Source organism: Schistocerca americana, chromosome 9 (assembly GCF_021461395.2).
Source record: "Schistocerca americana isolate TAMUIC-IGC-003095 chromosome 9, iqSchAmer2.1, whole genome shotgun sequence".
In the NCBI taxonomy this organism is placed as follows: domain Eukaryota; kingdom Metazoa; phylum Arthropoda; class Insecta; order Orthoptera; family Acrididae; genus Schistocerca; species Schistocerca americana.
In genome coordinates, this window is record NC_060127.1 from 181,900,036 (window position 1) to 181,916,331 (window position 16,296).

At 45.0% G+C, this 16,296-nt stretch overlaps 1 protein-coding gene across 1 annotated transcript in view; it reads right to left on the reverse strand.

Annotated features, from left to right (window-relative positions):
• The window catches only part of LOC124551046 (apoptosis-stimulating of p53 protein 2-like), a 454,884-nt gene that overhangs the window by 105,759 nt on the left and 332,829 nt on the right, over positions 1–16,296 (reverse strand). The window contains exon 5 of the mRNA XM_047125910.1: positions 7,736–7,965. Coding sequence (XP_046981866.1) covers positions 7,736–7,965 — 230 coding nt within the window. The remainder of the gene's footprint in view (positions 1–7,735; positions 7,966–16,296) is intronic.

Sequence of the window (16,296 nt, forward strand, 5' to 3'; positions counted from 1 at the left end):
ACATTGTGCCTGCGAGATGACAGCGTGGAGGTCTTCCATACATTCGTAGTCTCCTTAAGAGCATACAGTTTGGTGTGCGTACTGAGATCATGCCGCTCCGTCTCCCAAAGCTGAGAAACCTCGCGGTGTAATGATGATCGCAGGTCAGTTACAGGGATACCGATCTCCAGAAGTGGTTTCCGTGTAGCCTGTTTGGCCACCCTGTTGGCAAGTTCATTTCCTAGGATTCCGACGTGGTCTAGGGTCCATACAAACCCCACGGAACGGCTGGATCGTTCCAGGGCATAGATGGACTCCTGGATGGTCGCTACCAGAGGGTGGCGAGGGTAGCACTGGTCGATAGCTTGTGGGCTGCTCAAGAAGTCAATACAGAGAAGAAACGACTCGCCAAGGGCATGAGCGGATGCGCGCAAGAGCACGAGAAATGGCAACCAGCTCTGCAGTGAAAACGCTGCAGCCGTCTGGCAAGGAATGCCTATTCAATATGTCCTCCATGAAAATACGCGAAGCCAACGTGACCGTCAGCCATCGAGCCATCCGTGTAAACCACTTCATATTCCTGGTGCATGTCAAGAATCGAGAGGAAGTGACAGCAGAGAGCTGCGGGGTTAACTGAGTCCTTAGGAAGCGAAGCAAAGCATCGGTCTAGGTGTACACCATGGAGATGTACGTGAATGGACCTCGAGTATAGGTGGTAAAGGCAAAGACTCCACCTCAGACAGAAGAGATCGGACGCTAATCACAATCATAAGACCTGACCTGGGCCTCCGATGCAGGAGATGAACCGCCGTGGATGGGAAAAGGAGACAGTAATTCGGATGCTCAGGAGAACTACGAATGTGTGCAACGTAACTGGCGAACAGTTGTGCACGCCTAACCTTCAATGGGGGAACTCCGGCCTCCACCAGGACGCCGGTCAACGGACTCGTCCTAATAGCTCCTGGCGCCAGTCTAACGCCACAATGGGGCACTGGGTCGAGTAAACGCAAAGCTGAGGGAGCCGCTGAACCAAAAACCGGACTCCCATAGTCAAGGCGGGATTGAACAAGGGCTCCGTAGAGCTGCAGCAGCGTAGAGCGACCTGTAACTCCAGTTAGTGTTGCTCAGGCAGCGGAGGGCACTGAGACGCTGTCAGCACTTCCGCTTCAGCTGACTAAGATGAGGAAGCCATGTCAGTCGGGCGTCTAAACCTAGTCCTAAGAATCGATACGTCTCCATTATAGTGAGTGGATCGTCAGTAAGGTAAAGTTCCGGCTCCGGATGAACGGTACAATGCTGAAACAAGTGTATGACACACGACTTCGCGACTGGAAACTGGAAGCCGTGGGCTTAGAGCCTATGACTGCACGTTGTGGATGGCTCCCTGTAGGCGCCGCTCGGCAACACCAGTACCAGCAAGAGTAGTAGAAATGCAGAAGTAGTCTGAATACAGAGAAGGTGAGACCGACGGCACGACAGCTGCTACTAGACCGTTAATGGCCACTAAAAATAGAGATACACTCAGTACGGAGCCCCGCGAGACCCCATTCTCCTGGATATTGGGAGAACTAAGGGAGGCACCAACTTGGACACCCTAAGTACGGAGCGATAGGAAATTTTGGATAAAAATCGGGAGCAGGCCTGGGAGATCCCACTCATATAATGTGGCAAGGACAAGATGTCGCCAGGTCGTGTCATAAGCTTTTTTCATAAATCAAAAAAGACGGCAACCAGGTGTTGGTGTCTGGAAAAGGCTGTTTGGATGGCAGACTCGAGGAAAGCTAGATTATCAATGGTAGAGCGACCCTGGCGGAAACCGCCCTGGAATGGAGCTAGTAGGCCACGTAACTCCAGGACCCAACACAGCCACAGACTTACCATATATTCTAACAGCTTACAAAGAACGTTGGTGAGGCTGATAGGCCGATAGCTATCCACCTGACACATTATTATAGTTGCTACAGCTCTTGTAATATCTCCCACAGCTGTGAAGGGCAGGGGGCCACATTGCCAGGAACCACGTTTCCTCGAGGGCAATGCGGACAGCAGGTGCAAAGTTCAACAGTTACTATAGCTCAGCCAGGTGGTGGAAAAACCGCCACAATTCCACTGGAGGGTGACGTTATCATGAGGCCGGGAAGGTATGAAACACTCAATGAGGAAGTCTACACCTCAGGGTCACCTGCTGCCACCGAATGAGTATTTGTATCCATTCCTATTGGGGGTGAGGCATCGGTGAGATCCAGGTCGTTGCAGGATGCTGAGATCTCCACCTCATCTGCAGGTGCGGAGTTGGTAGGGAGTGGTGGTGTTGGGGCCACCAAAGGGTCCTTTTTCTTACCAGACTTCTTTGTTTGCTTTCCCTCTCGCTTCTCTTTAGGGGCTTGCTGGGAGGACTTCTCTGAAGTAGCTTCAGGCACAGAGGAAGACCGTAAAGCTCTTCATCCAGCAGCTTTTGGCTCCTTGAGCCAACGGTGAGTGTCCGCTGTGGCACTAGTGGAGACTTTGGGAGAGAGGGTCCCAAGGGACCCCTTCCACATGAGAGGAGCCAGAGGAGACTGTTGCTTCTATGGGAGGGGACCAATATCCCCTGCATTTGTGAGGCCTTGTTCCCAAAGTAGGTACTTTGGGAGCAAGAGAAGGAGATTTTCCTCCTACCACCAAGGGGGCAAATGTATTCTGGAGGCCCAGAGGACCCACTGATCGTGGCACAGAGTGTGGTACGACTGGTACTTGTAATGGCGATGGAAATGTACCTGCAGCGTATGTGGACGTCAAGCGAATGGGGTGTAATCGTTCAAATTTACGTTTAGCCTCTTGGTAATTCAACCGGTCCAGGGTCTTGTACTCCATGATTTTTCCGCTCCTTTTGGAGTGCTTTGCAGTCTGGTGAGCAGGGGGAGTGCTGCTCTCCTCAGTTGATACAAGTGGGAGGAGGCACACAGCGAGCATCTGGATGCAGTGGACGTCTGCAGTCTCGACATGTGCAGCGGCAAGACATGTGCCCGTATTTCTAGCACTTAAAGCACCGCATATGGGGAGGGACGTACGGTTTAACGTCACAGCAGTAAACTATAACCTTTTCACGCAATGAATCACCCTCGAAGGCCAAGATGAAGGCACCAGTAACAACCCCGTTGCCTTTGGGTCCCCTGTAAACGTCCTGGATGAAATGAACACCCTGCCGTTCTAGACTGGCGCGGAGGTCATCAGACTGCTAGAGGAGGTCGCGATGGAAAACAATCCCCTGGACCATGCTGAGTCTTTTATGGGGAGTGATGGAAACAGGAATATCACCCAGCTGGTCACAAGCGCGTAATACACGGGATTTGGCTGGGAATGCTATCGAGACTGCACCGCTTCTCATCTTGGACAGCGCTGTCACTTCCCCAAACTTATCCTCAAGATGTTCAACAAAAAACTGACGCTTCGTAGGTAGAAAGGAGTTCCCGTCCATTCTGCTACAGACTAAGTACCGAGACGAATATGGCTCTCTTCTTTTTGTAGCCCTGCGTTCCTCCAATGGTGTAGCGAGGGAGGGAAACGATTTAGGGTCATATCTGTCGGCATTGTACGCGATCTTGCTCTTCTTAGAGACTGCGGGCACCGTATGGTCACCACCAGGAGATGACTTAGTCCGCTTCATTGCGTGTCATCCGCCCTAACGCCACCCACTCCAATCAGGGGCTCTTCCCACGGGCGCCACTCAGCCACAACAAAGGCCACCTGGCATGATGGCCGTTGCCAGGAGTCCTGATGCTCCAGGAAGACAGGCTTGGCATACGTGGGGAGTTAACAGCTCAGGCATCAGCGGTGCGATCCCTGTGTTGGCAGGGGGCTACCACCAAATGGGTACATGACGGCCCCACCAGAACGGAATGGCTACAATGCTGGATATTGGACGCAGAGAAATCCAATACTGTCATGGGGGCGAAAGAGGACAGGAGACAACGGAAGACGACATACCCTGGAAAGTGTCCTCGCCCAAATAGTTGAATTACACGTGGAGACGCAAAGCCAAGAACAGAAGTTCAGGAGTTCGAATCTACGGACACTATGGATAGCTCATGCACCACGTAAGGCGTCCTTCCCCATATGGCCCGCACTTCTGTAGAATTTGGAAATCGGCAGGTCAAACCATAAAATGAGACCTGAACTTACAGGGCTGAAAAGTGTGAGGCTCCTTTTAGTCGCCTTTTACGACAGGCAGGCATACCTCGGGCCTATTCTTATCCCCGAACCCGCAGGAGGCGGCTCAGATTGCAAACACGTCGTAGAGAAAGCCAATGTTATTTTTTCGTAATTGCGACAGCAGTTTATGAAAATTTTTCTTTGCATTTCCTAATCAATATATGTTTATGGCCTAATTGGATCTATAATTGAGAACAAGTCACAGAAACAAAAAACGGCATTCCATAATTACGTGTGTATTTGTAAGTTAAGTGATATAGTTTAGTTTCTGTGTTCCTTACTCCGATTCTTTTTTCTTTAGTTAATTATAGTTGATATACAAAAAAAATAAGCATTACATTCATAGAGTGAGCGAAATACACTAGCGACATATAAAGACATTGGACTGAATTTATTTAAGTTGAACTGAAAAAAAGAAATGTAAATCTCGACGGTCAAAGTGACCGGTAGCTGTCCTTCCAGGTAGTTCGCTTACGCTGGTCATCTTAGTGTTACGCAGTTTGAGTTGTTTCAGCTATCACTTCCTAATGGCTAAGTATGTCGTACGATCGACATTGCGGGTGCCTTTGATAATCTCTGGTGACGCGCAATGTTCAAGAGGCTGCTCAGACAACTGGAGGTATCCGAAACACAACAGTTTACTAGACTACTGTAAGAGCAGAGTGGTCGAATGGCAGATGGAAGGACGAAAAGTAATCAAACGAATTACAAAAAGCTGCCCCGGAGGGTCGATCTGTGGCTCCATCTTGTGTGACATTATTGAACCCCTCCTGCAACAACTGGAGGTGAGAATAGCGACAGATAGAGTTGTCGCTTACGCAGACGACCTTTTGGTCGTAGTGTCTGCTACCAATAGGTCCCAGCTAGAAAAAATAGCAAATGGAACACTCGAAACAGCAACACAATGTTGTCACAACAACAAACTCAAGATAGCCGATAATAAGGCAACATACTTTACTGAAAGGGTCTCTCCAGAGAAACCCTCGCGTTAAAAAACGAGCAGTCACCACACGCTGTCTTGGATTACACATCGACGGAAAGCGAAATTTCCATGAACACATGTGCATTGTCACGAACAAAAGTGCACAAACTTGCAAGACTAATTTCAGAACAACTTAAACTCCCCTTGTCAGTTAAACGGACACACTAGTGTGCTCTCTTCTAATCGGTACTTAACTTCACCGCCAGCACATGGGCTCAAAAGTTCAGCCTATCAACAAAACGGGATCCTCGTCAGACGAGGACAAAGGAGCGGCTAAACACTGCCGGTGGCTTCCGGCGCCGCCTCACCTCAGTGGAATCACACTGTGTGATGCTCGGAATCTATCCAATAATTATGATAAGATGTAAAGCGGCTATGTAGTGGGGAGGCACGACCAGGTTCGATACATCACTAGAGTACCAACTGGCACTAAACAGTTAAAAAATTGGAGGATTGATACTTGGCAAGATGAGTGGCAAACAACTTATAAGAAATGATACTTAAATCAAGAACCCACGCTGTCGACAGGCGTTGATACACATCAACGGGGAAAGTTGAAAATGTGTGACCCGACCGGGACTCGAACCCGGGATGTCCTGCTTACATGGCAGACGCTCTATCCATATGAGCCACCGAAGGCACAGAGAATAGCGCGACTGCACAGATTTATCCCTTTCACGCTACCCGTGAGACCCACACTCCTAACTCAATGTCCACACACTACGTTCGTAGTGCCCCTACCCAATGCACTCATTACCCGCGGCAGACAACCTTATCGAGCCCCGGCAATACGTGTGCATCTGCACAGGAGGAGGTCAGTGGCCGGTTAGCCTTAACTATATGAAGACGGTATCTGTTCTTTCGGACATGTCCGAAGGGAGAGACAAATTCAAACATATCGATGCCAGCCGCGGTATGATACTCTTCTTAACAGGACACGGCCCTTATACCATGCACTGAAGCCACGTGAGTCTGAGGCAGACCCCAACATTTACAAAATGGGGAAGAGGGTTCCCCAACACATCGTCTTTTCTGCAGACGATATACCAACATCAGATACACAATACACTTAAAACTCAAGACACCATACACGCAATGCTCAGAGACGAAGACCAGTGGACCATGTTCAGCACGCTCACTGACGATATATCCAAAGCGACCTATAGAGATTATGTCCGAGCCAGACAACGAGCCTATATGCAAAGACAGGAAGGAATGTAGAGGTTGGAAAACAGCACTGTTTCCAACATGGAATCAGGTGGTGACACTGATCCCGATATGACCGTAAACTAAAATGAGCTCTAACATGGAAATTAAGCGTTTCCGGACACATGTCCACATAACATCTTTTCTTTATTTGTGTGTGAGGAATGTTTCCTGAAAGTTTGGCCGCACCTTTTTGTAATACCCTGTATAGTTCCGCGTAGTCAGCGCGTACACAACTTTCCCACTAGAGCGCGCCCCGCTAAGCACAACAGCGCAGGCGCAGCGCTCGTCCGTCTCCGCTCTACGAGATGGCGCTGTCTTAGAGACGGACCAAATTCTGCTTCCGCCGATCCGCGTATTAATATGTAACGCAGCCAATGAGATTGCTGCTAACGTAGAACCTTTTCTCCTCGAGGATCACACTCGCGCAGTGATACCTGAACGCTCGAGGTATTATAACGAGTGTACAGACCTCCGATTAGTCAGTCTGCATTAGTCTGTAGTCAAGTTTCAGTCTGCGCCTAATAAGATTATCATATTCCTGCACATAGCCATGAAGAGAAACGTATAGACACTTTGTCAAGTATCGGAGATATGTGACAATAAGATTAACGCACCAAGACCAAAGGAACTTCAGATTGTCAATCGTAATTAGGATCCAGAACCAAGTTAAGGAATTTTTATGCTTGTTATTTTAATAAATGTGTGTGAAAATTAATCAAGTTCTGTTTAAAGTTGGTCACCGTCAATCTGCTACTCTAAGCGTGCAAGTGGCATTTCTATCGTCTGACCTAACGGCAGAAGATAAACACGCCACGATAAGACCACGAGACATATTGCCGACACTCGCCTACTTCGTTAGAGCGACAAGTCAAATAATCTGATGGTGTGTGTACTGAAGGTCTTATAGTACGCACACCACATTTATTTATTTTTGAAAAATTTTCCGAATTTATAATATGTCTTAAGGTTATAATAAGTCATAACATCTTCTCTGTCTTCATAAATTCCTATGTTCCATTCATAAATCGCTAATTTTAAGATTTTAGTTTCGTAATTACTTTTAAGTATTTACAGCTGCAATATTATTAATCCTTTTTAATAAGAAGTAACAAAGATAAGTATCATATTCTGTACGTGTACAATTTCGTATTGTGAAAGTACGGCCTGTCTTAGTACCAAGGTGGCAGATCATTTGTAAATGGCAGCAAATAAACAAATAAAATTAATATCAAACTAGGCGAAACAGGATGAAATTGCGATCGAGGTGAACAAATAAATTTAACGTCCTTTGTACAGTGCTTCCTGTTGCAGAGTGGAGGTAGGGCGACAGCGACAGCAGCAGCAGCGGCGGCGGCAGCACCGCGCAGTACACACCATGAGCTCGCGGCGCAGCCGGTCCAGCTCGAGCGCGGCGGCCCCTGGCGGCGCGCCGTCGGCCGCCCCCGTAGACAGCGAGCCGTCTCCGCCTCCGGCGCCGGCGCCGCCCCCGCGGTTGGCCCTCAGCTCCTCCAGCTGGCGCGTCAGCTCCTCCACCTTGGCCACCGCCACCGACAGCTCCTTCTCCTTCTCGTTGAACAGCGCGCGGATCGAGTCCAGGTCGGACGCTGTAAGACGCCAAGTGATTCGTCCATCAAAGGCGTCTGGGTGATTAGGTCTTAATCTGAGCCTGAGATTTATAAAATTTTATTTTTAATTAAATATGTCACAGTTTTCTGGATCTACAAAAGTTAAACGTTACTGTCCCGGATTGTACAGCTGTATAATTTTTGTACACTCAAGAGTCAAAGAAACTGGTACACCTGCCTAACAGTATAGTGCCCCACGAGGATGCAGAAGTGCCGCAACACTACGTGGCACACACTCGATTAATGTCTGAAGTAGTACTGGACGGAATTTATACCATTAATCCTGCAGGGCTGTCCACAAATCCGTAAGAGTACGAAAGGGTGAAGGAGATCTTTTCTGAACAGCACGTTGCAAGGCATCCCAGATATTCTCAGTGATGTCCATTTCTGGGGAGCTTGGTGGCCAGCGAAGGGGTTTTAACTCAGTAGTGTGTTTCTGCAGCCACTCTGTGTGTAGGGTGTCGTATTGTCCTGTTGGAATTGCCCAGGTCCGTCGAAATGCACGATGGCCATGAATGAATGAATGAATGTTATCACGCAGGATGCTTACCTACGTGTCACCTGTCAGATTCGTATTTAGACGTATCAGGGATCCCATATCCCTCCAACTGCAAACGCCCCGCATCATTACACAGCCACAAAAATGGTTCATATGGCTCTGAGCACTATGGGACTTAACAACTGAGGTCATCAGTCCCCTACAACTAACAGTACTTGAACGTAACTAACCTAAGGACATCACACACATCCATGCCCGAGGCAGGATTCGAACCTGCGACCGTAGCGGTCGCGCGGTTCCAGACCGTAGCGCCTAGAACCGCTCGGCCATCCTGGCCGGCTACAGAGCCTCCACCAGCTTTAACAGCCCCTGCTGACATGAGGTCTTCTCCATACTTGTGTACGTGTCCATCCGCTCGATACAATTTGAAACGAGACTCGTCCGACCAGGCAACATGTGTCCACTCATCAACAGTCCAATGTCGGTGTTTACGGGCCCAGGCGAGGCGTAAAGCTTTGTGTCGTGCAGTCATCAAGGATACGCTGACAAATGTACATTGAAATCTACAGCAATTTGCAGAACGTTTGCACTTCTGTCACGTTGAACGATTCTCTTCAGTCGTCGTTGGTCCCGTTCTTGCAGGATCTTTCTTCGGCTGTAGCGATGTCAGAAATGTAAAGTTTTACCGGATTCCTGATATTCGCGAGACACTCGTGAAATAGTCGTACAGGAAAATGTTAACTTTATCGCTACCTCGGAGATACTGTGTCCCATCGTTCGTGCGCCGACTGTAAGACAACGTTCAAATTCACTTAAATCTTGATAACCTGCCATTGTAGCAGCAGTATCTGGTCTAACAATTGCGCCAGACACTTGTTCTCTTATACAACGTGATTCACGAAGATACGCAAGTATTTTAATATGTTATTCCACAACTAAAACTAAAGAAAAAAGTTCATATAAACATAGATCCCACGTTTAGTTACATAGTTACGGCTAATAAAAGATTTTGCCTGAAATTTAGCAACTTCGCTAATACGAACCCATCGCAAAACTGTACGAGGTTAAAGTAAAGCACGCTTTCCATTTATTTTGTTGTTACTGATTTGATGAATTTAATAAAACATGTCCCACATGTGTATCTGTAGTAGTTTTTCAGAACATTCAGAAAAGCAAAAGTAATTTAGTAAAATTTTTAATTTATTAACTACCTGGGCCAATATGGTTTTTAAATTCCATGCAATTGCGCGAAGTTTTCAACAGAACTTGTAGAGAATTTAATTTTGGAAAAATGATGGTAATAACGTCAGCTAAAACTGTATGAATGTGTCAAATCTGCTTTTATTAATACCATAGCACACGTGAATTCATGTTAAACCGGAAAAAACAAAGCTCAGTGGTAAGGAAGTTGTACACTGTACATACAATTTCACAATACATTCAAAATAAATGTTTAAAAATATCCCCACCGAGTTCAATGCATTTAGCTGCACGTGTATGAACGGATTTTGTTGCTCGTTGCAGTTTCATAGGATATTTCTTGATTTCGTCTATTGCATTCATAATTCGAACACGTAATGTCTTTGTCCTCATACACTATGTCTTTCATCCATCCCCACAGACAAAAACCCATTGGTGTTAAATCAGGCGGTCTGGATGGCCACAGATGTTAGCACCACGACGAATCCATTTCTGGGGAAAAAGTTCATTTAAATGTGTAGGAACGGCGTTGGTGAAATTTGGAGGCGCGCCGTCATTTTGAAAATACGTTTGCAATCCCGTAACAAGTGGAATGTCTTCGAGCAAGCGGGGCATTTCCTCTTTAAGGAATTGTAAGTACGTCTCGCCATTTAAACGTCCTGGAAAAATGAATGGGCCAATAAAGAGTGTTGTTTAAACCACACCACACACTTATGATAAATCGCTGCTGGAAATTATGTTGCACTCTTGCATGTTGGTTTGCTTCAAAACATACCTGCTCGTTATGTACGAGGGTGAGTCAAATGAAAACCTTAAATTTGTAGTAACAAATCGAAATTTCGCGCCGTTATCCTATAAGTTGGTAAGTGTGCTACAAACAGCGTGCAGAATGGCCTGTAGGTGGCAACATAGTGCAAATGCACACATACCGTAGCAGTATCAGTATAAATATGGCCGCCAACTTGCAACTTGCACCAGGGAAGAACAGCGTTCTGTTATTCGGTTTTTGCGTAGTGAAGGTGTGAAACCTATTAATATTCATCGACGAATGAAGGTTCAGTACGGTGATGCATGTTTGCCACAGCAGCAAGTCTACAAATGGAGTAGGAAGTTCGCAAACGGTGTGACTTCAGTGGAAGATGCTCCTCGTCCAGGTCTGGCACAACGAGTTGTGACTCCACAGAACATTGCAGCAGTTGAAGCCATAGTGAAGGAAAACGGCCGAGTGACGCTGAATGACATTGCAGCACGTTTACAGATTAGTCATGGGTCAGCACACAACGTTGTGCATGATGTGCTCCAGTTTCACAAAGTGTCTGCAAGATGGGTGCCACGGCAGCTGACTCCTGAAATGAGAGAACGTGTTGATGCTTGTGAAGAGCTTCTTCGGTGCTTTGAACGAGAAGGTGATGGCTTCCTTGCAAGAATCGTTACTGGGGACGAAACCTGGGTTCACTTCCACCAACCGGAAACGAAGAGAGGGAGCAAGGAATGGCGCCATTCCTCATCACCAAAACCAAAGAAGTTTCGAACAGAACCATCAGCAGGGAAGGTTTTGCTAACTCTCCTTTGGGACGAAAAAGGCGACATTTTGGAGCATTACATGCCTAGAGGGACCACTGTCACCAGTGCATCAAACACCGACCTGCAATCAAATCAAAGCGACGTGGATTGCTGTCAGCAGGTGTCCTTTTGCAACATGACAATGCAAGGCCCAACGCTTCCCGTACAACAGTTGTAACAATCACATAGGCTACCTGTATTTTGAGTGCCTTCCTCATCCACCATACTCACCAGACCTTGCGCCCTAGTGACTTCCATATATCTGGACCACTCAAAGACGCAATGGGAGGAAAGAAGTTCCGTTCTGATGAAGAGTTACGCCACGCGGTGCGCGTGTGTGGTTGAACGGACTACCAAAATAATTTTTTTTTTCTAAAGGAATTTATGCACTTTGTAGGCGCTGGAGGGCTTGCATTGAGCGTGGGGGAGATTATGTTGAAAAGTGATACAGCTTTGTACCACTCCTTCACAATAAATAAAGGTTTTCATTTGACTCACCCTCGTAAATTGCTATTACCATCTCGAGTAAACTGTACCTCATCAGTTAATAAAATGTATTTGTTTAACTGCCGATTCCAAGTAGTATTTAACCAGTTGCACTACTCCAAGCGAAGGGCAGGATCTCCGGGATGTAAATGATGCACTTTGTGTTTGTGATAAGGACAGAAATTACTGTACTTCAGTGTACACCATACCTCATATTGCGAAATGCCTAGTCGCTGAGAGATACGTCGTGTACTGGTACCCGGGCTACGTTGAACAGCATCCATAATATCCTCATCATCGTCTTCACGTAACGAGCGCTCGTACTGGTTATGATGGCTAGGTGGAGAACTTGTCTCCCGTCACATTCGAAATACTCCACTAATTCATGGTGCATTCGGAATTGCATAACGTACGCGATATTTGTTAACTGCCGCCATAGCATTACCATCACATTTCCATAAATAAGTACCATATAGGCGTATTCGTCTGTCGTAAATTTGAAAGGCATCCCTATTTCATAAATAATCTACAAATTACAACAGTTACTATGTTGTTTCGCTTAAATACACTGTCATTATGTTCTTTCACTGAACAATACAGAAAACTAACTCGTTTCAAGGTTAGGAAACGACAGAAACAAATCACTAACAGTTGGCAACAATGATGAACGTTTCTACATTCTTAATGGAAAGTAAACAAATTTACTTGTATAATAATCTTTGCTTCTCTGGATGTTCTGGAAAACTACTGCAGATACACGTCTGGGGCCTGTTTAATTATATTCACCAAACCAATAACAAAATAAATGGAAATCGTGCTTTACTTTAACCTCGTACAGTTTTGCGATGGCTTCGTATTAGCAAAGTTGCTAAATTTCAGGCAATATCTTTTATTAGCCGTAACTCCGTAACCAAACATTTGCGGACCTATGTTTATATGAACTATTTTCTTTGGTTTTACTTTTAGAATAACATACTAAAATATTTGCAGATCTTCGTGAATCACCCTGCTGTATATGCGTTGCCGACCACAGCGCCGATTCTCCCTATTTAGCCTACGCATCTCTGTATTTGACTACGCACGGCTATACCAGTTTCTTTGGCGGTTCGGTGTGTATTGTTCTGTCCTTCACTTAATAGTAATTTCTGCAAAGCCTAGTACATGGCTCTTAGTTATACTTAATCTGCTTCACTACTGCATGCTTACATTACGCTCTCTTCCTTTGTATTTTATAATACACTGTCTTTTTTTCAATAATTTGTTATGTTTCAAATGGGCACATGCCACTGTGCGCGTCCGATAGGCGCCACAGCTTACATTGTTTTCATGGCAGCAATCAGTCTGATTGTGTTCCTTGATAGGGCACGTGCCAAAGGCTGGAACATGTTTTATTTTTTGAGTTGAGCGTATCTGCTCTTAATTGTGACGAGTGGTTTCTCACAATGTAATTTTACTTAAGTAACCTTTGTACGTCATGACAGTTATCTTGGTTAACACTTTTCGCCATTATTTTCTGTGTATTATTTTATAGGGTTTCTCAAAATTTGATTCTGGTGAAGACATTCTTAGAGATGTCGAAACCTTGGTCAGTGTACCAAACAGTTATTTGCAACAGGTTGGATGAGTGATTCCTAAGCTGCCCTGAAAAAATTGTAAAACTTACAAAATTAGTAGACGAAATATAGTTAAAAGTCGGCACCTCTGTAGACGAGGATGGATGTTACGAAACAATGCCAAATTGTTCACTTCTCCTCTAGCATTATTTGGATATCCCGGGTAAGATTCCACTTTCAAATAATTACTAAAAAGTGGCCTTCAGCATTGTAATAACGCAAGCTATCGTGGGAGGAATTTTTGGTCGACTTCACCGACAAATAAGTTAATCGAATTTACCTGCAAAACGAAATCTGCATCTTTTCCAAAATACGTTAAAGAAGTCCGATAGGTGCCCTACAGGAGACACGGCGATTACTGATCTCGTAATTTCAAAAGGAATCACACAAGCCGAGGTTACTCTAACTTTGGCTTCGAGTGGAATTGTTAGGCACGGAAGATAATACATTTCAGAAGGCAGTGTAAGAAAACATAGTGTGGAAGTGATTAATAGTATTCAGACGAGAAATATTTTTTTTTTTCCATCGAGTATTAAAATATTCAGAGATCGTAATTACATGTAAAATAGTTTTCTGCTTCACACAGGGAACTGATGTAACTAATATACCTGCAATCTCCCGCAACTTAAAATACTTACGAAGTGATAATACTGCCATATTTTTTAATTTTAATTTCATTTAGTTTTATTGTGACCGACATGGGAACGCAAATCGAAAATGTCACTTTTCTGACAAAGCGGTACATTAATATTTTACTACTATGAACAAAACATACCCATCAAGTAAGAATTCCAATATGTGCTAATTTCATGAATATTCGTATAATGGAATTGTGCAAAAATTCAAGGACTGTGTAACGAACTGTCAGGGATGGGCTTCAAATTCACAAACGTTTTTAGTTAATTAAGCCATTAAACACTTAACATACTCCAGAATGAGATTTTCACTCTGCAGCGGAGTGTGCGCTGATATGAAACTTCCTGGCAGATTAAAACTGTTTGCCCGACCGAGACTCGAACTCGGGACCTTTGCCTTTAGCGGCAAGTGCTCTGCAAGGTTCGCAGGACAGCTTCTGTAAAGTTTGGAAGGTAGGAGACGAGATACTGGCAAAAGTAAAGCTGTGAGGACCGGGCGTGAGTCGTGCTTCGGTAGCTCAGATGGTAGAGCACTTGCCCCCGAAAGGCAAAGGTCCCCAGTTCGAGTCTCGGTCGGGCACACAGTTTTAACCTGCCAGTAAGTTTCACTTAGAAAGCCTGCACTTCCTCTCTTTTTCATATAGATCAAAAGATTTGTAGTTACTTTACTGATTTCTTCAGTCCTAATTAAGTACAATTCTAAGTTCTACAGTGGAATGTCACACAAGAAATAAGTACAAAATGTCCTGTTTTACACCGAATACAATATCAGATTGGCGGGAACCGCGAAGTGGTACCAACTGCAATAGTAAATTTTACGAGGGTTTAGCAATCTGGGGTTAAGAGTGTTGGCAGCCAGCAAGGGCACTTCAAGCTAGGAAACGAAAGATACAACGCAGAGAGAAGGCAAAAGTGTTAACGTTTGGCTGTCAGAGGTCTGCGACTGGCACATGCTCTGGGCAGCTGTCCCAGGGTACAAGCTCCACTTAACAGAATTAACTGTACACCGTCTAGGCGCTGTTGTATTGTGCCACAGCAGATGATGATCACATAAAGGCACGCCTCATCAGATTCTGCACGCTTAACACTGGCACCGTAGTACAGCGACGTCAGTGGGTTCATACAGGTTACACAGACACGGAAAATGAGTAAACCTGCCGGAAAAAGAGGTCCCCCCCCCCCCCCCCCCTCAAGGGAGCCCCCCGAACAGGGGCCAAGGCTCGTAAGCGAACACAAGCAGCGGTCACGAGCAGCATTCCAACTGAGGAAAACAAACTTGTCAGAGCTTACCGAGCAATATGGAGTTGGCGCCCCAGCAATCTATTATTATTATTTCTCTCCCCTCTCACACGCCACGTCTGGTCAAAAATGGAAAGTGACGCGGACCTTGATCAAGCGTGACTTCTTTTTAACTGTACGGTATATGTTATATTGCATTTAGGAACTTTCGGGTAATTGAACATGTATCAATAATTACGGATTTCTGTAGTTGTATATATAAGTTTGGATGTAGCTGTATTGCATTGATGTACTGGTGGATATTGTGTGGTATGACTCCTATAGTTGATAGTATAATTGGTACAATGTCAACTTTATCCTGATGCCACATGTCCTTGACTTCCTCAGCCAGATGGATGTATTTTTCAATTTTTTCTCCTGTTTTCTTCTGTATATTTGTTGTATTGGGCATGGATATTTCGATTAGTTGTGTTAATTTCTTCTTTTTATTGGTGAGTATGATGTCAGGTTTGTTATGTGGTGTTGTTTTATCTGTTATAATGGTTCTGTTCCAGTATAAATTGTATTCATCATTCTCCAGTACATTTTGTGGTGCATACTTGTATGTGGGAACGTGTTGTTTTATTAGTTTATGTTGTATGGCAAGTTGTTGATGTATTATTTTTGCTACATTGTCATGTCTTCTGGGGTATTCTGTATTTGCTAGTACTGTACATCCGCTTGTGATGTGATCTACTGTTTCTATTTGTTGTTTGCAAAGTCTGCATTTATCTGTTGTGGTATTGGAATCTTTAATAATATGCTTGCTGTAATATCTGGTGTTTATTGTTTGATCCTTTATTGCAATCATGAATCCTTCCGTCTCACTGTATATATTGCCTTTTCTTAGTCATGTGTTGGATGAGTCTTGATCGATGTGTGCTTGTGTTAGATGATACGGGTGCTTGCCATGCAGTGGTTTATTTTTCCAATCTACTTTCTTCGTATCTGTTGATGTTATGTGATCTAAAGTGTTGAAGTGGTTATGAAATTGCAATGGTGTAGCCGATGTATTTATATGAATGATTGCTTTGTG